The sequence below is a fragment of the Hyperolius riggenbachi genome, chromosome 1 (assembly GCF_040937935.1).
Source record: "Hyperolius riggenbachi isolate aHypRig1 chromosome 1, aHypRig1.pri, whole genome shotgun sequence".
Classification (NCBI taxonomy): Eukaryota; Metazoa; Chordata; class Amphibia; order Anura; family Hyperoliidae; genus Hyperolius; species Hyperolius riggenbachi.
The window spans coordinates 360,429,255-360,451,849 of NC_090646.1; the positions used below are offsets into that span (position 1 = coordinate 360,429,255).

General features: G+C 41.2%; 1 protein-coding gene across 3 annotated transcripts in view; it reads right to left on the minus strand.

Annotated features, from left to right (window-relative positions):
* The window catches only part of FRMPD1 (FERM and PDZ domain containing 1), a 265,938-nt gene that overhangs the window by 66,664 nt on the left and 176,679 nt on the right, over positions 1-22,595 (minus strand). For all 3 annotated transcript variants that reach the window (XM_068234237.1, XM_068234234.1, XM_068234236.1), the window contains exons 4-8: positions 16,553-16,655; positions 11,997-12,042; positions 9,206-9,310; positions 5,911-6,006; positions 365-490 (exon numbers count right to left, since the gene is read on the minus strand). In XM_068234237.1, coding sequence (XP_068090338.1) covers positions 365-490; positions 5,911-6,006; positions 9,206-9,310; positions 11,997-12,042; positions 16,553-16,655 — 476 coding nt within the window. The remainder of the gene's footprint in view (positions 1-364; positions 491-5,910; positions 6,007-9,205; positions 9,311-11,996; positions 12,043-16,552; positions 16,656-22,595) is intronic.

Sequence of the window (22,595 nt, forward strand, 5' to 3'; positions counted from 1 at the left end):
GCCATCTCTAGTTATAGCTGTTCACCCTTTCCACTAAGGTTACCATAATAATTTCTATTACTTTAATCTTGTACAGTTTTTATGTTAGTATAGTTCTGGCAACTTACTGCTCTTTGAGAGCCTTGTAGTTCCTAGCTGCAACCAAAACAATTTTTCTTAAGCATCAGGCTGTTATCCATAGTTTGTTTGATTTTTTCTTGTTATTTAATGTGATGTTATCTTCTGTTTGATTTAACCTCTGTTTCTGGCTGACAATTGTTTTCATATCTTGTTTTATGCACCTTAATAAAAAATATTTAACAAATAAGAGTGAAGAAGCAATGTCATTTTGCTGGATATTTGTGGGTGAATATTCAAAGCCCACCTGTTCGATAAGTTCTTCTTCATGAAGGAGGTAAAGCTTAGAGATGTTATATTGCTCTTCTAAAGCTAGTGCAAAGTGCTCAATTATGTTAATCGACAACTTCTCCTTGAGGGTCATGATTATATCCTGAAAAGAAATCACAGTTTTAAAAGAGTTCTAACATGCCATAATAAAAACAAACAAACAAAGGAATCACATAAAAGACATCCTGTATGTACAGTACAACCAATTAATAAACCAAATAATCTAAGATACTGTAACCCACCAAACCAGCACAGAGCACATTTGTTTAAAAACACTTGCTTTTGGCACTGATGTAACCCATTTACTTGCAAAGTCTATCTTGCATTTTGAACCCTAACTTTGTATTTTTATCATATCAGTAGAATGCACATAGACTAAGTGCCTGATTTATGAGGACCTTGACTTTGGTCAGTTGCAGTAGCCAGGCTGCATACAATTGCATCCTGCCCAGTAGCGATTGGCTATGATGTGTAAAAACTGAGGACTTCTATAGGTTTCTGAAATTTGGGAGCTGTGCCCAACTCTACTGTAATGAAATGGGTATAAGGGCATGGAGAAGCATATTTCCTCACTCATTATCAGGTGTGTGGGTGTTTCTGGTGGATGGGCTCAACCTGTGAACTGTGGGAACCGGGGGAAGAAAGAGAAAAAGAGAACATCAGGAGCACCACAACAGTGTAGTATTTAAACCAATGGGCAATAAATAATTCAAATACTACGTACAAAACCGGGTTGAGAAAACATGCAACCACTATCTCAGGCATGTGGAGAATTCCATCTCCATGCAGTTCTGTAGAAGATAACTTCTTGGAAGTTGTTAGTCGCTCTCCAAAAACAAGAACTTGCAGCTGCTTATAGGACACGGGGGAAAGGAGGCATCCAAAAAGTATAAAAGGTTTTAAAACTATTTAAAATGTAATAAAGGATCTTACCTCAGAATAGGTGAGAAGAATAAGGCATCAAAAATATTTATTGGAACAATGAAAGACGACGTGCCCCAGGTCAATATCCATAGTGTCTTTGTGAAGATCACATAAGAGACAATGTGGATTCAATAACCTACACTTAACATTGGAAACAGATGCCCTTGAGCAGCTACTATTAACTAAAGATCTGACAAAAATGCTATCAACAATTTACTCTGAACTCCTGACTATGAATAACAGTAAACTGGACTCCTCATTACAAAAATGGACTGAAGATGTTCCTGACCTTGACAGAGATGACTGGGACACGATACTGGAGGAATACCCAAGTACAGTAGTCTCAGCTAGAGATCATCTACAGCAAATCAAATTTCTACACAGAATCTACTTCACCCCAGAGCGTATGTTTAAAATAAACAGAGATAACTCAAATAGGTGTTGGAGGTGCCAAACTCAATGTGGTAGTTTTATACACATCTTCTGGACATGCCCTCATATTATACCGTTTTGGAGTGCTGTACTGAATACAATCAACACCATACTCCAAACTACCCTTATCTTAGATCCTGCCTTGATGCTATTGGGTCATCTTGGAGAGACGTCTCTAAATAAACATAAACAATTGCTCGTCCGGGTGTTATGCTTCCAAGCTAGGAAACAAATACTCTTAAATTGGAAACAGTCCTCTGTGCCTACTCTGGGTAACTGTGCCAAATCGGTAAACAAGCTTCTACCCCTATATAAAACCACTTACTTAAACAGGAAGTGCTCTAAAAAATACCACAAAGTCTGGGGTATTTGGGAAGATAAATTCATGGACTCTACAAACTCCAGCTTCATCCCAATCTTGGATTGATCCGCCGATTGCTCCTTAAAACCAGGGGTGGCGCTATGGGGATGGGGGGGTGGCGGGGGACGGACTATTCTCTCTTCTTTCTCTCTATTTATTTTTCTTCTCTTCTTTTCTTCCTTCTATCTATACATGTTCACTGGAGTGGCACAGCTGCTCTAAATGCTTAACCAATTATACCTGATGACTTTGTTATCTGAGCAGCAATAAATCGCATCTCATTAACAATAAAGCTGAGTGTATTATAATGTTTATTGTTGCCATAATGATATTGTTTACTGTAATGGAACAGTTAATGTGCCTCTCCACATTGTGTGTGGTTTGTTCTGTAAATGTTAAAAAACTTCAATAAAGTTTAACTGTTACAAAAAAAAGAGACAATGTGGAGATCACCACAGACTTATAGTGCCTATTACTAGTAGGGGCTCCAAATGCATGGCGATCTGAACAAAGTGAATATTGTGAATGTTATATAACACTGTGAATATAACACTGTAAATATTGACCTGAGGGGTGTCATCTTTTTAGTATTACAATAAATATTTTTGATGCCCTATTTCTCGTCTGTCTGAGGTAAGATACTTTATTACTTGTTAAAAGTATTTTAAACCTTTTAAACTTTTTGGGCTCCTCCCCCTCGCCTATCCCATTACTAGACATGCATGCTCAGCATGTGAAAATATCATTTACTCTTCTGTTTTTTTTTTTTTATTAAGCGTAACTCTCCTTGCAAGCCTTATTAGCCCCTTAATCAGCCATCGTGGGTGGATGTGCCTGGGGTAGGGAAAGGTCACATACATGGGGCTCCATCCATCCCACACAGTTTTCCTATTGGAAGTACTGTTTTGAAATATTTTACGTTGATTAAAGAATCATGTCATGTTGGGTAAATAAAGGCTGCTCCCAGCATTTATCCTCTTGGAGCTCTTGAATTTAACTGATGTATTGGTCCCAATTTGAAACTGCTCTCCAAATTAGAAAAACAATTAAAAAAGCATGCTTTTAATAACCTGTGGTCTTTTAATGCTATCTGCTCTTAGGTGGCAAAATAATGCAGCCCTCACCTGGTTCATATTAGGCCACAGTAAAAGGTTAAGTTTAATAACTTGGCAGTTAAGTGATAACATAAGCATGCACACACTTTTTTTTATTTAATAAGCTATTCTAGACTTTTTTTTTTACTACAGTTCTTGTGGATGTGTGCATGTGAATGCTATAGCACGTATGCTAACTAACCTATAGGGAATACTCATGTGCCAAGGTGAGGGTTGCAAGCTTGAAAAGTATAGCCAGCCTAAACTTTTCCTGCAATTGTAATCCAGGCATTCTCCTGACCTTAGAGGGAACCTGAAGTGAGAGGAATACAGAGGCTGCCCTCTTCATTTACTTGTAAACAATGCTAGTTGCCTGGCTGTCATGCAGACCTTTTGGCTTTAGTTGTTTTTGAGTCACACACCTACCACAAGCATGCAGCTAGTGGAGTCACACTAGAGTCAAAACATCTGATCTGAATACTTACCCTGGGTCAGTGACTTAAAGCGGTATTGTCACCATAAAATCCGAGTCCAATGAGAGATTCAGAATCAGCTTTTTTTTAAGTTCAATGCTAGTTTATATTTATATTTCAAATAGGTAGAAAATTCAGAGAAAAGCATCCTACAACCACATAAGATAACAATACATCACCATCACAGTACTGTAAGGCAGGTATATGCATGCATGGCATTGTTTAGGTGATGTTAACGGTTTTCTTTTAGCTTTGAGATTGAATAACGTTTCTAGTAGACAGAGGTGCTTGGGATTACATAGAACTGCTACTGTTGCATCATCCTACCATAATGCTTGATGAAGCAGGGTCACTCCTGTGAAACCATTATTTGCAGTTTATTAATAACATGCTTGTGATTTTGAAAATTAACAGTTCTTGTGTCTGCTTGGAGGAGGTAAGTCCACTACTGCCTCCTTTATCTATTTTTAAGCATTTTAGCAATTTTGATTCTTTTGGCGCCTCTGTTTGCTTCATGCAACATAGTTACATAGTTATTAAGGTTGAAAAAAGACATACGTCCATCGAGTTCAACCAGAAAATAAAGTACCAGCCTGCTCCCTCACATATCCCTGTTGATCCAGAGGAAGGTGGAAAACCCTTACAAGGCATTGTCCAATTAGCCCCAAAAGGGAAAAAATTCCTTCCCGACTCCAGATAGCAATCAGATAAAATCCCTGGATCAACACCACTAGGCATTACCTAGTAATTATAGCCTTGGATGTCTTTTAACGCAAGGAAAGCATCTAAGCCTTCTTTACATTTATAGTGCAGCTTCACGATAGGATGCATGCAAATGTCAATTCCTGGGTTTAGGTCCATTTCAAAAATACTTAAAAAATCAGTAATTTGCTAGTTAGTAGGTTTTCTTTAGGAGCCCACTATACTAAGGGACTACCTAAAATATATATTCAAAGTATATTCACTCAGTCCTACTATGTACATTTGGTAAGATTGGACAAAAAAGATTGGATCATTAGTGGGCACCATTATTGCTTCATATTTAAAATCTGATGGGGCCAATGAACATTCCATATTGCAAGAAATAATTTTATTTAAGCTGCTCATACCTTTATTGTAAAATGACCACCTGGAGTGAATATATGAACCCCCTTTTAACCACTTAAGGACCGGGCTATTTTTGGCGTATCTGTGCTGCGTGGGCTCTTCAGCCCACAGCACAGATCTGCAATGAGGCAGGGCGACCAGACTTCCCCCATTTTTCCCCACTAGGGGGATGACCTGCTGGGGGGGGGTCTGATCGCCGCCGGTCCGTGTGGCCGAGCGGGGGGACGACTCCTCAAAGCCCCCCTCCGCAGCGATTCCCAGCCTCCCTCTCTTTCCCTCCCTCTCCACCTCTCTCTGGGCGGCACAGGACGACGATCCGTCCTGCGCCGCCTCTGATAGGCTTCAGCCCATCAGATGCCGGCAATCCCTGGCCTATCAGAGGCCGGGGATCGCCGATCTCTGTTACGGCGCTGCTGCGCAGAAGCGCAGTATGATGTGAGCGGCCGTTTCCATGTAAAACCACAAACGACCAGCCGCCGCCTATCGGCGTTAGGCGGTCGTTATGTGTGGTTCCATGTTCTCCATATAATTTAATGATATGTGATCAAAAATACACATAGTTAGGGATAGCCAATGAAATGCTAATACTATATTTTTTGGACTATAAGATTCACTTTTTCTCCCCCAAGTGGGGAAAACAGCCTAGTCTAAATGCAGGGAGTTCCTGACTTGTGAACACCAGCTAATACAAACCTCCAACCCACCGCAATGTCGGGGACTCCCTGTACTGTGCCCATGCAGAGGAGGACACAGGGGGAGAAATGTAGGACAGAGGGGGACACAAAGGGGCATAGAGGAGGACACAAAGTGGCATAGTGGAGGACATAAGGAGCATAGAGGCAGACACATGGGGGACACAGGAGGACACAGGGAGACACAAGAGGTACACGGGGGCATGAGGTACAAAAGGGGCATAATCCACAAGATGCTCCTTCACCATGGATGCACCAGGTTTAGTATATATTTTTTCCCCTGGCTTTTGTCCTCTACACATACGTCCTTCTCATGGTCAGGATCATATTATAGTCCGAAAAATATGGTAATTTCAAGTTGATGCAAATGCTATGCTTTTTTTTTTTTCCATTAACATCTCATATACTATCCTTACTTATAGTATACTCATACTTTTTACCTTCACAGTTGTCTTTTTCTCAAATTTAAAAGCCTTTGTCTGACCATTTTCCAAATAGACTTTAAGGACATTAGGCATAAAAAGAAGTGAGTTCCCCTACAAAAAGAAAATACCATGTTAGAGGCAGATAATATAAAGCACAGGTATTTATGTACATACGAACATGCAGGGGAATTTCTAAAACTAGGCACAACTACTGTTAAATATATGCCCACCATGGCAAATAATCAAGACTTCCCTGAGAAAAAACTGAGAGAGGAAGGCAGACTATTTTCCTACCTTGCACCAGTCAATATCAAGCCTCATCTACACGGTACAATTTTCCATCAGATAGATGCATCTATTAGATAGATCTAATAAGAAATTGCATCGTGTGTAGATGTCCAAATTGTTTTTAGATCAATTTTGCAATAGATTTTGCTTTGATAAGTACCCAAAATCTATTGCAAAATCTAATACAATCTGATTGGACTGGTTGGAAATGATCTAATAGATCAGTCTAATGCTGGGTACACACTATGACATTTTATGGTCAATTTACTGTCAGAGCAATTATTTCCAACATGTCCGATTTGCTTTCCAATCGATTTCCGAGTATTTTCCGATCGATTTCTGTCAACTTTAATAGGAAAGCTATCGGAAAATGCACGGAAATCGATCGGAAAGCAAATCGGACATTTTGGAAATAATCGATCTGACAGTAAATCGACCATAAAATCTCATAGTGTGTACCCAGCATAATACAGTGATCTGCAAATTTGACTCTCCTGCTGTTAAGGAACTACAAGTCCCACAATGCATTTGCCTTTATGAATCATGACTGTGGCTGTCAGACTTCTGCAATGCATTGTGGGACTTGTAGTTCCTTAACAGTTGGAGAGCCAAGTTTGCAGATCACTGGTCTAATAGATCCAATCTTTAGATTTCAGAAGAAATTTGAATGAATATTGATGAGACTTCCATGACTGCTTGCTAAAAACTGCTCAATGCCGTAAAAAAAACGATGTGGTCTGTCTAATACAGGCTTTCTCAACCAGGGTTCCCTGGAACCCCAGGGTTCCTTGAGTACTCTGCAGGGGTTCCTTGGCATTTTCCCCCATCGTGGAGGAAGTATAATAGAGCACTCTGTAATAGGTGGTACTGTAACAAGAAGCACTAAATTGAGGGCTCAGAAGACAGTATAATGAGTGACAGTGTAATGGGGTAGTGAAATAAACAGCCACACATACTTTTAATGACCATGCCTCCTGCAAAATAAATGCAGGGGTTCCTCGAGAGCAAAACATTGTTTGCAGGGCTTCCTTGAGATCCAAAAGCTATTTGCAGGGTTCCTCCAGGGTAGAAAGGTTGAGAAAAGCTGGTCTAATAGATCCGATCTGATGGAAAATTGTACCGTGTAGATGAGGCTTAAGTCAATCATACCCTGCTCCCTCCCACCTCCCCCCAAATTATAAGAACAAACAAAATGCACATTCTCGATCTGTATCTCAATCAAAAATAATTTCAGAGTGCCCTAACGTTTGTCTGATGCTTACAGTATGCCTGACTTTTAAGAAGCCCATGTGCTATTATGTGAGATTTCACTAGCTGTACAGAAAGGAATTAGGGGAAAGGTCCACAACACGATCAAGTGAGCTCTGGGATTAGAAAGCACACATACAAAGCCATAAAACACATAAATACAATGTATACAGGATTAGAAATACTCAAGATAGTCAAACTGTATTTGTAAGAGAACCTGAAGTGATGGGACATGGAGGCTGCCAGGCTGCCATCTTTATTTCATTTTTAAAGTGCAAATTGCCTAGCTGTCACGTTGATATTCTCACTCTTAACACTTTAATACACTGACAGAATGCATATGTAGGTCACACTACTTAAGCCAAAGGATTAGTATAATAGGCAGCCAAATTTTTTTTTTTCAAAGGAAGTAAAGATGGCACTCTCCATATACCTCCCACTACAAGTTTCCTTTAGAGTATATCTTCCATCACAGAATCAAGACAGTATTGCATGTGGCAAGAGTAAAAGCCAATATCCTGATATAATTGGGAATTATTTTTAGTCTTGAAATGTTGACCCTCAGATTGCTGTTTCAATGTTTTCAATGTTTCAATGTTTTCTCTTCTCCTGACACTCAGAACAGACAGACACATATCTGAGGTGCCTGTCATAGGTCCTATAGGCTCATACACACTAGCAACTTAGGTTGATCTAAACTGATATTACGTGATAGTTTTGGGTGCCTTTGCAACACTTGTATGGGTATCCCCCTGCTGCACCAACTGCTTTCTAGAGATTGGACATGTTGGAAAGCTATGGCCAATGGCAACTGTTATTCCTCTCTGGTGGAGCCAGCAGCTCAATCCTGCTCATCTCCTCCCTTCACTCTCTACATAGCAGTACACACTTCTCAGCAGGCAACAGAACAGAAGGTTCTTACAGTAAAAGGCCAACCAGAAATTATCAAGAATAATCATTTGGGCAACCATTATTGCTAGTGTGTACTAGGTTTTTTTAAAAAAAACAGAAAAATGCTGCTGTTGAGAGAGAGATAGAAGAAAGGATATTTTTTTACCACACAAACGTTTTCTGATCTAGTACTATGAGGCAAAAGCGCTAACCACTGCACCACTGTGCCACCCAATGGATCTGTAAAATAATTTACAGTAATTGTTCCTTTCTCCTACTGAAGGTGAGAGATAAGAAACACAGCCGTTTCAGAACTCACATACATGGAGTACATGAATGTCTGTTAAGATGCCCATACAAAAATGAAGGTACACCTGCAGGCTCATGTATTGTGGTTCAGGAGCCTCCAGATAACAATGGAAATTATTTTGTGAAAACGTCACAACTGGTTGAGCACCATTTCTTACTCGGACAGTTGCATTACTTGGATAAGGTGCCCATACACACATTGATTTTCACATTCGATTCCCTGCAGATTCGATCACTCTGAGCTAATCAGATGGGAAATGATTCTTTTAAATGTTCAGTTCAATTGATTTTGATAAAGAATTGATCGAAAGTATCAATCAGACAGGATGGAAAATTTAGGTGGATTGAGGGCAGGGCAGGAGTAGCAGACGATCAATAAGCTATAGCGCTGCATTGAATCGAACAGTGCAATGCCGCGGTTTGATCAGTTTTTAATGGATTCTCTGCTGGAATCCATTAAAAATTGATGTGCTGTGAGGTAGGAGTTGATTTCTTCTGCTTTGGAACAAAGGGTAGAAATGTATAAGTGCGTGGTCAGCTTTATGCTTATCTATACCACAAAAAGCCTACATACCTGAGTGTGGCCATTGACAATCACTTCTTCTGCAAACCTTACTTTCACCGGATTACTTTTTAACCTGGCTCTTTTCTCTGCTGTGAGGAAAGAAGACTTGGGGCTCTGCAAAAAGAACATAACAAATTCAGTCAGCTTATGCTGTCATCCTGGGGTTACACAACTGGCTGGAAGACCATATATCACATACCATATACCTCACTAAGGGCCGTTTCACACTGCCATTTCTCAGCCAATTTCTCAGCCAAACGGATCCAGTTTCCACTTCACCAGATCCATAAGGCTTGGTTCACACTGGCAAATGGATCCGTGAAAATTGATCTGATCATCGGTCGATCGGATCCGTTTTCACTCCGTTGCCACTCCAGTCTGCTGAACTGGCGGGTGAGGTTCCTTCCGAGGACAGCAGATCACTGGTGATTATGAAAGATCTTCCTCTGCCCCTAACCTAACTTTCTTGTGCATCCCTTCCATGTGCAGCAGCTCTCCTTCCTCTTCCATATGTAACATTTATATACAACAGCCCCTCTCTTGTGTACAGCTCTCATTGGGCAGCAGTTTTCCTCTAGCTCCCCAGTTGTTTCCGCCCTTTTTCATTTGCAGCCTCCTCTTTCATATGCAGCAACACCTCTCCCATTATTATTATTATTTAGTAGTTATATGGCGCCGACATCTGCCGCAGAGCAGTACAGAGTATATTGTCTTGTCACTAACTGTCCTTCAGAGGGGTTCACAATCGAATCCCTACCATAGTCATATGTCTATGTATGTATCCTGTTGTGTATGTATTATAGTCTAAAGCCTATTTTTAGGGGGAAGACAATTAACATATCTGTATGTATTTGGGGTGTGGGAGGAAACTGGAGTGCATGGAGGAAACCCATGTAGACATAGGGAGCCCATACAAACTCTTTGTAGATACTGCCCTGACTGGAATTTGAACCAGGGACCAAGCGCTGCAAGGCAAAATCGCTAACCACTATGCCACCATGCAGTCCTGCCCTCCCATGTCCTATTGTCCCCTTGGAAGCAGACATCCTAGGTCCTTACTTCTCAAAACATAACAGCTGTTAACTATAGGATACATTAAATAATGGCAAGTGAGAAGATAACAGGCGCAAAGTTGTGTATGCGTATGTGTTATCTGATCACTCACATTATTTTATGTAATACATAGTTAATGGATGTTAAAGATGCACTGTAATAACATATACAGTATATATATATATATATATATATATATATATATATATATATATATATATATATATTAAATTGATCAGTATTGGATACCGATTTTACGTTAAATATCCTGGTCTCAGGATCAGAAACATTTCCTATATCTACATACAGTAGAGCAGCAGAGTCTTGGTTATCCAGCACCGACAGGGATTAGCGAATGCCGGATAAAAGTGCTTTCTGTGTGCTTGAGACCTAATGTTAAAAATAGGCCTGACTAATACAGTACTATGCCCCACTCTATATACAGCAGGTACATACCATGAACTCTGCATTTAATGTTAAAATACAGTAACTGAAAGTATATTAACTTTGAAGGAGCAACGGAACCCATTCTTCAACCACTTCACCTCCAGGGGTTTTCCCCTTAAAGAGACACTGTAACAAAACAAGGTCCCCCGGGGAGTCCCAAGGAGGCTTCCCCCTCCACTGTAGCTGCAGGCGGTCCAGCACTGGCTCCCCGAAGTGTCCCGGAATCCTCCTTCGACAAGGCTGACAAGGATTTGACAAGGCTGACAAGCGCTGATAAGCGTTGATTTATTTACCTTTCCTGGCTCCAGCGGGACCGCTGTTGCGGCAAACCGTACAGAGATAGGCGGAAATACCCGATCTCTGTCGGGTCCGCTCTACTACGCAGGCGCAGGAGAAGTGCACCTGCGCAGTAGAGCGGGCCTACAGCGATCGGGTATTTCCGCCTATCTCCGAGCGGAGAGCGGATACTGCGCCTGCACTGGAGCCGGGGAGGTAAATATTTACATGTCCGCTGTTCGGAGGGGCACAGCGATTTCCAGATAACCAGGACTTTACTGTATTGGTGTATGTTGAATGTAGCCCTTCCCTCCCAGTGATATTTAGCCAAGACTGATTAGCTATGGGGAATTCTCCTTCCCAGAGCATTCTGGGAGATCAGGTATATTTTATACTAGCTTCAGAATGCTCAGTAACCAAACATTCCACAGAGATCACCTGACAGGACTAAAGATGTCGCCACCTGTGATAAATTTCAGAATGTAAATCAAGGTGAGAAAATAATTACAATGGGCAATAACAAATGTATAAATGAATATTATAAAAAAAACAAGCAATTTTATTAATTAAGTTATATTCCCTACAGTCAACTAAAAAAAAGCCCTAAATATCCCTCAAACTACACTTCCTCTGCCAAATTAGAATTACATACACTACCATGCACAAGAATATAATAACTGCAGACCCATCATTTGTCTTTTACCAAACTGACTAATGATTTCATGCATGTGTGGTACTAGCAGACACTGCTAATGTGCAGCACTCAAATGAATCAAGAAGAAAGTCATAAGGAATATTGGACAACACTCCCTAAATTTAATTTTTACCCACACATCATCATCATTGTCCACTCATAACTACCCCTCCTCTCTCCATAACTCAAACAGCAGCCAACTGAGTATGTGCATCATAGGATGTTATACTCTGAGCAGAGTTACTCCATAATGGCCTACCCTAGAGTCTGCAGTAAATTATAGCCAAACATAAATCAATATACTGTATGAGCAGAAAGTTTATTACTTACCGATGTACTACGAAGTACTGTTACAGTAAGCGTGTCATCGGAATCTCTATAAAATAAGCACAGATGTATAGTAATAATATAAACAATTACAACTTATATCTACCATGCAGAATGCTACAGCACACTTTTTGCTGACGTTAGGTCTAGCAGTCTTATGGAACCTGCACTGATATTCCACAACTCTCACAAGAAGTTGTTCAAGCAACTTATCAACAAGGTGCTAATAATTTCAAGCTGATGCAGATTTTATATTAATTTATGCATGTTGGAACTGGATCAGTAGCTTATGATTTCCACTTCCAAACAACATTAATGTGCATAAAATGAATATATCATCTGCATCATTTTGAAATTATTAGCATCTCATTGACCAGTGACCACCTCTATTCAATAATAGTGTCTAATTTATATTAGCATAATGTATACTCTTTTAGGACCATTTCAATCTGACCTCAAACTGGTGGCAACTGGTCTCTAGAATGCTAGGGAATATGAGTTATGTTTAAAACTATGGGAATGGGGAAAAGTTTTGCACTATATTGTAAATCATTATTAGAGACAACCAATCCATGTCGCAGAAACTTTTCATCCTAAAGAGTGACATTCAACAATGGGATTTCCAGTCACAAGGCAAGAATGAGATTTCTATCATGAGATGCTGTGTCTCCATGCCCCTCAGGCCCCTGCAACTTGATGCCCTCCAGCTTGTGGAGCAGAGCGGCATGTCAGTGCTGGTGCAGTGTTTCGGGATTCTGCCTGTGTAGCAATTACTGTCTCATATCTATGACACCATCTAGTGGTGTCTTGAAACACAGCGAATTGCTACACAGGAAGGATCTCGCAACACTGCACCAGTACGGACACACCACTCCGCTCCACAAGTCGGCGGGCACAGCGGTCACCATATTGCGGGGGCTGAGGGCCACAGAGGCACAGCGATTGAGACAGGAAGCGTCCCCCGAACACTGCATCAGTGCTGCTGACATGTCAAACACTCCATATGCTAGTGGGCACACAGGTACTTTTTGAACAATGTTCTACATGTTGCGGGGGTCTGAGGGGCACAGACACAGTGGGGAGGAGCACATAGTGTCTGGGCACCACTCAGTTTGGCGCGGGTAGAGCTGAATAGCAGCTCTCCCTGCTGCTGCTAAACTCCAAGGCGTCATTAAATACTATTCCCCTTCCGAGTTGTTGGAGCTCGGAGGGAGATGTAATTTGGAGTCTGGCAGCATTGCTGCTATGACGGTGCCCAGCTTCGGTGCACTCCAAGATCGTTCTGCTCACCATGAGAGGGAAGGCTGCCTACTGGGGGCACATCTGGCTATGGGACGCGGGCTGCACTTTTTCCTGGTTTTTGAGTGAAGAGGGGGTACCTCGGCTTATACGCGGGTTGGCTTTTATGTGAGTATACAGTAATACATGAATGATTTATAGAAGCAGGTCTCTGTGTTTCAGAGTTCACCAGGGGGACATGTCATGTGGCCCTCTGTAATAAGCCACCATCACCTCTGGGAAAATTATATTTTGACAGAATAAATACTTTAAAACTAGAGATGTCGCGAACCCGCGCATTTTTGTTCACGACCTGTGAACGCGAAAAAGTTTGCGAACCGATGGGCAGGCGAACTTTCGACACTACAAACACTAATTCTGGCCACAAAGTGATGGAAAAGATGTTTCAAGGGGCCTAACACCTGGAGGGGGGCATGGCGGACTCGGAGTGGGATACATGCCAAAAGTCCCCGGGAAAATTCTGGATATGACGCAGAGCAGGGTTATAATCCCTAAAGGGCAGAAATCCCATTGCATTCCTAAATTGGAGGCCTAAAGTGCTTGAAAACATCTTGTGTGTGTATACATCAATCAGATAGTGTAATTAGTGTACTGCTCCGCACTGACAGACCAAACTCACTGTGTAACGCACCGCAAACAGCTGTTTGTGTAGTGATGGCCGTGCTGGACTGGTGCGCACCATGGCGAGAGTGCAGGCGATGGCAGTTTTCAAGCCCATACGATCAGGCTGAGGTAGCACAATGACAGAACAATAGTGACTGAGTGTCCAGCTGATCGAATTTGGTCTGTCCACAATAAAGCAACTACCTTATTATCTTCTTGGGTCAGGTGTGACCCCCAACACACCTATATAGCCAGTCATTGCTTCATTGTGATACAGGGGCAGGCATTCACATGGCATGCAGGCAGAGATGCTGTGTGTAGGGACTGACTTAGTCTTCGGGCAGGCCTGACAGTGCTTTGCAGACCAGGCATCCATGGTCAGATGGACCCTTGACCTAACACTGTGTACCAGAGATGACACCACTTGCCTTTCAACATCACGGTACAGTTTGGGTATCACCTTTTTTGATAAATAATTGCAGCCTAGTATCTTCCACTGCGGTGTGTGGCTTTGCTTTTGTGTGCTGCTTTTCCTTAGGTGGTCATCCCATTGCAGTTTGTGCTTTGTAATCATGTGCCTTCGTAAGGTAGTTGTCCCTACACGGGTCTTGGTCTTTCTACGGCTCAATTTTCGGTGGCAGAGAGTACAGATGGCATTGCTCTCATCTGAGGCAGACACACAAAAATATTTCCTCACTGCTGAGCCCTGGGATGATGGCACTTTGCTGATGGCTGCCGACGGAGTGTTAAGTGGGGTGCCAGAATCAGAGCAGGAAGATATGTCACACTTCCGTTCGGAAGCTGAGGAAGATGAGGTATTCTGTGTTAAATAGTCAACTATGTCCTGACAATATTGGGGGTTGATGGCACGTGCCTTCTTCGGAACACTGTGCTTTGGTCGAGGGCTGCACAAAATCACAACAGCACAACCTCGAACAGACCTGCCGGGTGGCCTGCCTCTGGCTCTGCCTCTGCCTGTTGTTTTGTCCATATTGGGGGGGATGAAGTGAAAGGTATGCACTGACTTGACTAATACAATGTGCAGTCACACAGATGCAATGAAAGGTATACACTGACTGCGGGTATAATACAATGTGCAGTAACACAGGTGCAGTGAAAGGTATGCAGTGACTGCTGGTATAACAATGAGCAGTCACACAGGTGCAGTGAAAAGGTTGCAGTGACTGCTGGTATAACAATGTAAAGTCACACAGATTCAGTGAAAATAGATGCACTGACTGCTGGTATATAAAACAGCGTGCGGTCACACAGATGCAGTGAAAGTTATGCAGTGACTGGTATATAACACAGCGTGCGGTCACACAGATGCAGTGAAAAGTATGCAGTGACTGCTATATAAAACAGCGTGCGGTCACACAGATGCAGTGAAAGATATGCAGTGACTGCTATATAAAACAGCGTGCGGTCACACAGATGCAGTGAAAGGTATGTAGTGACTGGTATATAAAACAGCGTGCGGTCACACAGATGCAGTGAAAGGTATGCAGTGACTGTTATATAAAACAGCATGCGGTAACACAGGTGCAGTGAAAAGTATGCAGTGACTGGTATTATAATACAATGTGTAGCAGTCACACTAGGCACTGAATGTGCTGGGCAAGGCACAGTATAGCAATTAGCAAGGGTCAGCTGCGACAGAAAGGGCTTTATATGCAGTGTCAGTGGGCCACACACAAAAAAAAAAACACATAACAAGAACATTAGCTCTCAAAAGAGCTGTTTTGGTGGTGCTTTTCAGCAACAAATATCAGCAAGGGGCAAGCTAACAAGTGCCTAACTAAGCTTCCCCTATCTCTGCAGCAACCTTTCTCCCTTCTCTCACTAAAGCAGCAGCACACAGAGTGAGAACATGGCCAACGCTGTTGCCTTATATAGGGGGGGGAGGGGGTTCCAGGAGGGAGTGCAGCCTGATTGGCTGCCATGTGTCTGCTGACTGTGATGTAGAGGGTCAAAGTTTAGCCCAATGATGTAGTATAGGGGGCGGGTTAAACTCGCATAAAGTTTGCGATTTGATGCAATCACGAGCCCGCGTTGTTCACACGAATAAGTTCGCGTGCGAACCCTTCGGGACGTCTCTATTTAAAGCCCATCTAAACCTCAAAACAAAATTTTATAGGTAAGAAAAATGAGGTGTGACCTTAATCAAAGTACCTGCTTTATTTCTCACAGCAGTCCACGCACTAACATGGGCATGCCATCTAGCTTTGGGCCATGTCAGCCAGAGAATCACAGCAATGTGCAAGAGAAATAGGAGGTGCCACAGTCTTGGATGTGAAGCTAACAGTTGTTTCTGCTGCAAAGGTCTGGGCTCACCTATCTACAGAAACCACACTGAAGGAGGGAAAACTTGTAGGGTAGTACTAACTATTCAGCACTTCACCATCGGGATGTTTTCTTCTTTTTGGGTTCAGGACTCGTAATACTAACATTAGAAATGTCATCATTATGTCAGCAAAGAAACATTTCACCCCTGGATCATTCGCTTGTAAACAGCTTACGTTACAGAAGCTGGAATAATCAGCTGGAGTATTTTTCTCTTCCCAATATCATGCATTATCCAACACTGTTAATGTTCTTCTAAAAGCATTCTCCCCTGCACTTAGCATTAGACAGTGCCAACATACAGGATACATTACCTGACCATGTCGGCTGCTTTCTGAGCATGGATGTTTTCCACATTTGTATTGTTTATTGCAAAGATCTGGTCACCTGGTAAAAGCTTCCCTTCAGCTGGACCGCCTGTCAGAGATTGGAAGCAGAGTTTCTATTACACCAAGGAACAGCCATATCTAATTAGAACATATCACAGATGCCAGTCATGTGCAGTAATTGTGCCCTGGCATGTGCAGGCTGTATTTGTTTGTGGTATGTGTGGTATGCTGTGTATGTGTGATATCTATTTGTTTATTTAGAAATCTTTTCTCTGTCAGGATCTTCACTCACCACAGGATTTAACCACTTCAGGACCACAGGCTTTACCCCCCTAAAGACCAGGCCATTTTTCACAAAAATGGCCACTGCAGCTTTAAGGACTTGCTGCAGGGCCACACAACTAAGCACTAGTGATTCCACCGCACCCCTTTTCTCCCCACCAACAGAGCTCTCTGTTGGTGGGGTCTGATCACACCCCAGGTGTTGTTTTTTTTTTTTTTTTTTTCAAATAAATATTTATTTCTTTATTTTGTTAATATTTTTCCCTATTTTTTTTTAAATAATTTTATAACTCCCCCTTCCTCCCCCCACCAGCCAATCAGCGTGATCGGCTGTCATAGGCTTCAGCCTATGGCAGCGGATCACTTCCGCAGCAACAGAGGGGACAGCCGTGTTACACAGCTGTCCCCAGTACATCGCTGCCTTAGATCGCAGCGCTGTACATGGTAATTAGATGGCGGTTTCGCCATCTAACAGCCGCTGGGAGACTGAAGGAGGAGCTCCGCCTACCAAGCAGAGATGTGTGCGCAATCTCCTGGAAAAGCCAGCCCCAGGACTTTACGCCGATCTGCGTTAGGTAGTCCTGGGGCTGCTACTGCGAACATGCCCATCGGCGTGACGCGGTCCTAAAGCAGTTAACAAGAAAAACTCAACAAAAATAAAGCAGCCAGTCATAATCCTTGTTTCTTCAACCACTCAGATCTGATTGATTGCTCTAGCATTGGCCTTATCTACATTATTGTATTAATTGTAGCTGATGCTGGTAATATGTGCTTGACCATTATTTTTGTTTGAGGGCTGCACAGAAAATTGCCAGATAATGAAGCTGCAATGTAACATGAAATATGAGTATAATAGGAGTGAGTTTCAGGAAGACTTCAAAGGACGACTTCTGCTGATGTCCGGAATCTTGTGAGTTTAAAATGCACCCCTCTACTCACTCACCCAGGTATAAATACCACTGGGTGAGCTTATAATAAAGCTCTACTTTTGTAAAAAAAAATACAATACAAAAAAACAGTTTAATTAGTTAAAGTGGACTCAAATTAAAAATACAAGATTTCAGAAATAAAATCTATTTTCTAAATTATAATAAAAAATAGCAGCCTTTTTTCAGCTGCATAATGACAAATATAAAATATTTTACATTTATTGGAGGAACCCCTTCCTTCCTTTTATATTGCCGGGACAGAATCCAGCAGACTGGTGGAGTAGAAGGTTTCCGGCAAAGGAGGAATTGCTAATGGCTGCCACCTGTATAACCCTAGTTATGAAAAGAGAAGGGTGTAAAGCATGCACTGAAATGCTCATAGGCTTGAAGGAGTGTTCATGTTATCTTTGTATGTGTCAAAGTGGTGCAACTAAATATTTTGAATAAAAAAAAATGTTTGGTTTCGGTCCGCTTTAAGCTTTATCTATATGAAAGAATAATGACAAAAATTATTTCAGTTTGCTTAGTGTTTCTATGTGTATATAAAACACAGTCTTTCCACACTGTTTCTAACAGAAACAGACAGGAATCTGCCAGTTAATAAATTAACACACATATTGAAAATTAGTAGCAAGGGATCCTGCTCTGTGCAGCTCTTTACTCCAGGGTGAGAAATTCTGGGGAAGCTGTAAAATAAATTAACTTTGAAAATTCTTTACGGACTGCAAATTCAAATGGAATAATAAGAGATGATTTTTATCTGTGCGTGCCACTTGATGTTGATATCATATTTATTTCTGTATGTTTATAGCCCAACTCCACAAAACCGAATATATATTTTTGTGCTTAAAACATCTTTTAACTAGTTTACCACTGAGCGGTTTTCCCCCTTGTGGACAAAAGCAATTTTCACATTTCAGTGCTTCTTCCTTCCATTCACCAATAACTTTATCACTACTTATCACAAAAAATGATCTATATCTTGTATTTTTCGCTACCAATTAGGCTTTCTTTGGGTGGTACATTTCAATAAGAATTATTTTATTTTATCTGCATGTCAACAGGAATAATAATAAAAAATAAAAAAAAATATTACTCAGTTTTCGGCCATTATAGTTTTAAAATAAAATGTGCTTCTGTGGATAAAACCCACACATTTTATTTGCCCATTTGACCCGGTTATTACACGATTTAAATTATGTCCCTGGTAAAAATGTATGGGGAAAATATTTTATTTGGAAATTAAGGTGTATTTTTTCAGTTTTTCATCCGTTACTAATTTCAAGCCCTTATTTGCAAAAATAACAGTAATATACCCTCATTACCCCCTAAAGTAACCATTCTTTTTTGTTCTGCTAAACTGAATTTTTTAGTGCCAGTGTGAACGCGGCATACAAGTGAATAAAGGGACATGGCTCAAACTGACACAAAGCAGCAGATACACAAAACAGAGATTGTTGGATTCACAGATAGGAGGATGAGACTACGAACTGTGGCAAGGGCAATCTCTACCATTGACACAGATATCTAGCATCTCCTTCAAGTTATGACCCAATTCCACTTAAATGTGGAAAAAGCAGCATTTACCCCAACCAAGTCACATAAATGCTGCCTATTTTAAATGTCACTTTTTTATATACAGTGGGATGCGAAAGTTTGGGCAACCTTGTTAATCGTCATGATTTTCCTGTATAAATTGTTGGTTGTTACAATAAAAAATGTCAGTTAAATATATCATATAGGAGACATACACAGTGATATTTGTGAAGTGAAATCAAGTTTATTGGATTTACATAAAGTGCACAATAATTGTTTAAATAAAATTAAGCAGGTGCATAAATTTGGGCACTGTTGTCATTTTATTGATTCCAAAACTTTTAGAAATAATTATTGGAACTCAAATTGGCTTGGTAAGCTCAGTGACCCCTGACCTACAAACACAGGTTTATCCAATTATGAGAAAGAGTATTTAAGGGGGTCAATTGTAAGTTTCCCTCCTCTTTTAATTTTCTCTCAAGAGTAGCAACGGGGGGGGGGGGGGGGGGGGCTAAAAAGAACTCTCAAATGACCTGAAGCCAAAGATTGTCCACCATCATGGTTTAGGGGAAGGATATAGAAAGCTTTCTTAGAGATTTCAGCTGTCTGTTTCCACAGTTAGGAATATATCAAGGAAGTGGAAGACCACAGGCTCAGTTCAAGTTACGGCTTGAAGTGGCAGACCAAGATAAATTTCGGATAGACAGAAGCGACGAATGGTGAGAACAGTCAGAGTCAACCCACAGACCAGCACCAAAGACCTACAGCATCATCTTGCTGCAGATGGAGTCACTGTGCATCGTTCAACCATTCGGCGCACTTTACACAAGGAGATGCTGTATGCAAGAGTGATGCAAAGAAAGCCTTTTCTCCGCCCACAGTACAAACAGAGCCACTTGAGGTATGCTAAAGCACATTTGGACAAGCCAGCTTCATTTTGGAATAAGGTGCTGTGGACTGAGGAAACTATCATTGAGTTATTTGGGCATGACAAGGGGCATTATGCATGGAGGAAAAAGAACACAGCATTCCAAGAAAAACACCTGCTACCTACAGTAAACAGTGGCATAGCAATAGGGGTTGCAGAGGTTGCAACCGCATCGGGGCCCTGAAAGGCCCTCCCTCAACTGCAGTATTAGCTCTCTATTGGTCCCTGTGCTCGTAATAATCACTTCTATAGATACTTTGAATAGTAGTAATCATAAACACACTGCTCTCCATTCCCTTCTTGCACCTCTGACACTGTAGTTGCCATTGGCGGGTTTTGGTGTGACGTATCAATTGTTACGTATAGAGTGTTTGGGGGGGCCCCATGTAAAACTTGCATCGGGGCCCACAGCTCTTTAGCTACGCCACTGACAATAAAATATGGTGGTGGTTCCATCATGCTGTTGGGTGTGTGGCCAGTGCAGGGACTGGGGATCTTGTCAAAGTTGAGGGACGCATGAATTCCACTCGGTATCAGCAGATTCTGGAGATCAATGTCCAGGAATCAGTGACAAAGATGAAGGTGTGCCTGGACTGGATCTTTCAACAGGATGACGACTCTAAACACTGCTCAAAATCCACTAAGGCATTCATGCAGAGGAACAAGTACAACATTCTGCAATGGCCATCTCAGTCCCCAGACCTGAATATAATTGTAAATCTGTGGTGTGAGTTAAAGAGAGCTGTCCATGCTCTTAAAGGGAACCTAAACTGAGAAGGATATGGACTTTTCCTTTTAAAATAATACCAGTTGCCTGACTCTCCTGCTGATCCTGTGTCTCTAATACTTTTAGCCACAGCCCCTCAACAAGCATGCAGATCAGGTGCTCTGACTGAAGTCAGACTGGATTAGCTGCATGCTTGTTTCAGGTGTGAGATCCAAATACTACTGCAGCAAATAGATAAGCAGGACTGACAAGCAACTGGTATTGTTTAAAAGGAAACATCCATATCCCTCTCAGTTTAGGTTCCCTTTAAGCCATTAAACTTGAATGAACTAGAGATGTTTTGTAAAGAGGAATGGTCCAAAATACCTTCAACCACAATCCAGAATCTCATTGGAACCTACTTGAAGCGTTTAGAGGCTGTAATTTTTGCAAAAAGAGAATTTACTAAATACTGATTTCATTTCTTTTTTGTGGTGCCCAAATTTATGCACCTGCCTAATTTTGTTTAAACAATTATTGCGCACTTTCTGTAAATCCAATCAACTTAATTTCCCTTCTCAAATATCACTGTGTGTGTTTCCTATATGATATATTTAACTGAAATTTTTTATCATAACAACCAACGATTTATACAGAAAAATCATGATGATTAACAAGGTTGGCCAAACTTTCGCATCCCACTGTGCAAGTGTTTTATTTTGGTAACTATGGGAGAGTGAGGAAGGTACAAGGTTTATTAGTGGGGATTTTATGTATTTTTATTTAATTTTTTTGTATGTAGGTGTAATTTTACTATTTGGTCACTAGATGAACAGTACATAAGAAGTAATGTGTGTGTGTTACTTTGTCAATGACCACCGACAGCAGGCACTTAGATTGGTGAATGGGAACTGTGTTTCCATTTATTGATTGGTGTACAAACCGGCAGCGAGGAATACTGTGCGTGGGAGCCCACAAGGGTGTGTTTGATCGTGTACATATAGGCCAGAGGGTCAGCAGGACAGCCAGGCAACTGGAATTGCTTAAAAGGAAATAAATATGGCAGCTTCCATATCGCTCTCACCTCGGGTTCACTTTAAAATAACTTAGCAATTGAAAAAGTATCAAAAAGAAAGTCAAAAAAGTGCTGCTAAAATTATTTTGAGTATTTTCCTGCTTGCTGGTGCCTTATGGACAGGGCATTTTATTGATAAGGTGAGAAAATATAATTTGGGAGAAAACCTAGGAGAAAATGTATGAATTGAATAAAGGCTTATGGACTTTATTCAATTCACGTTGGGCCTGATCCAATTCACTTTTTCTCTTAAATTTTCTTTTAGATGACATTTCCACATTATAAATCAAATGTCTTTTAAACAACCCGCTAGTAAGAAAATACTCAGAATAATTCTGATAGTGCTTTTCTCCTAATTGTTAATACTTTTGGAATTGCAGAGTGCAAAAGTTATTTTACACAGCAGATGAAAAATTATCTCCTAGGAGAAAACTGAGGAGAAGAGTGTAATGAATGGGTGTCAGCACACAGAGAGAATCTGATTATTGGAGATCTGCAGTATCGCCAATAATACAGATGTCACCTGATTATTGATGATCTGCAGAATCACCAATAATACAAGTGTGACTAAC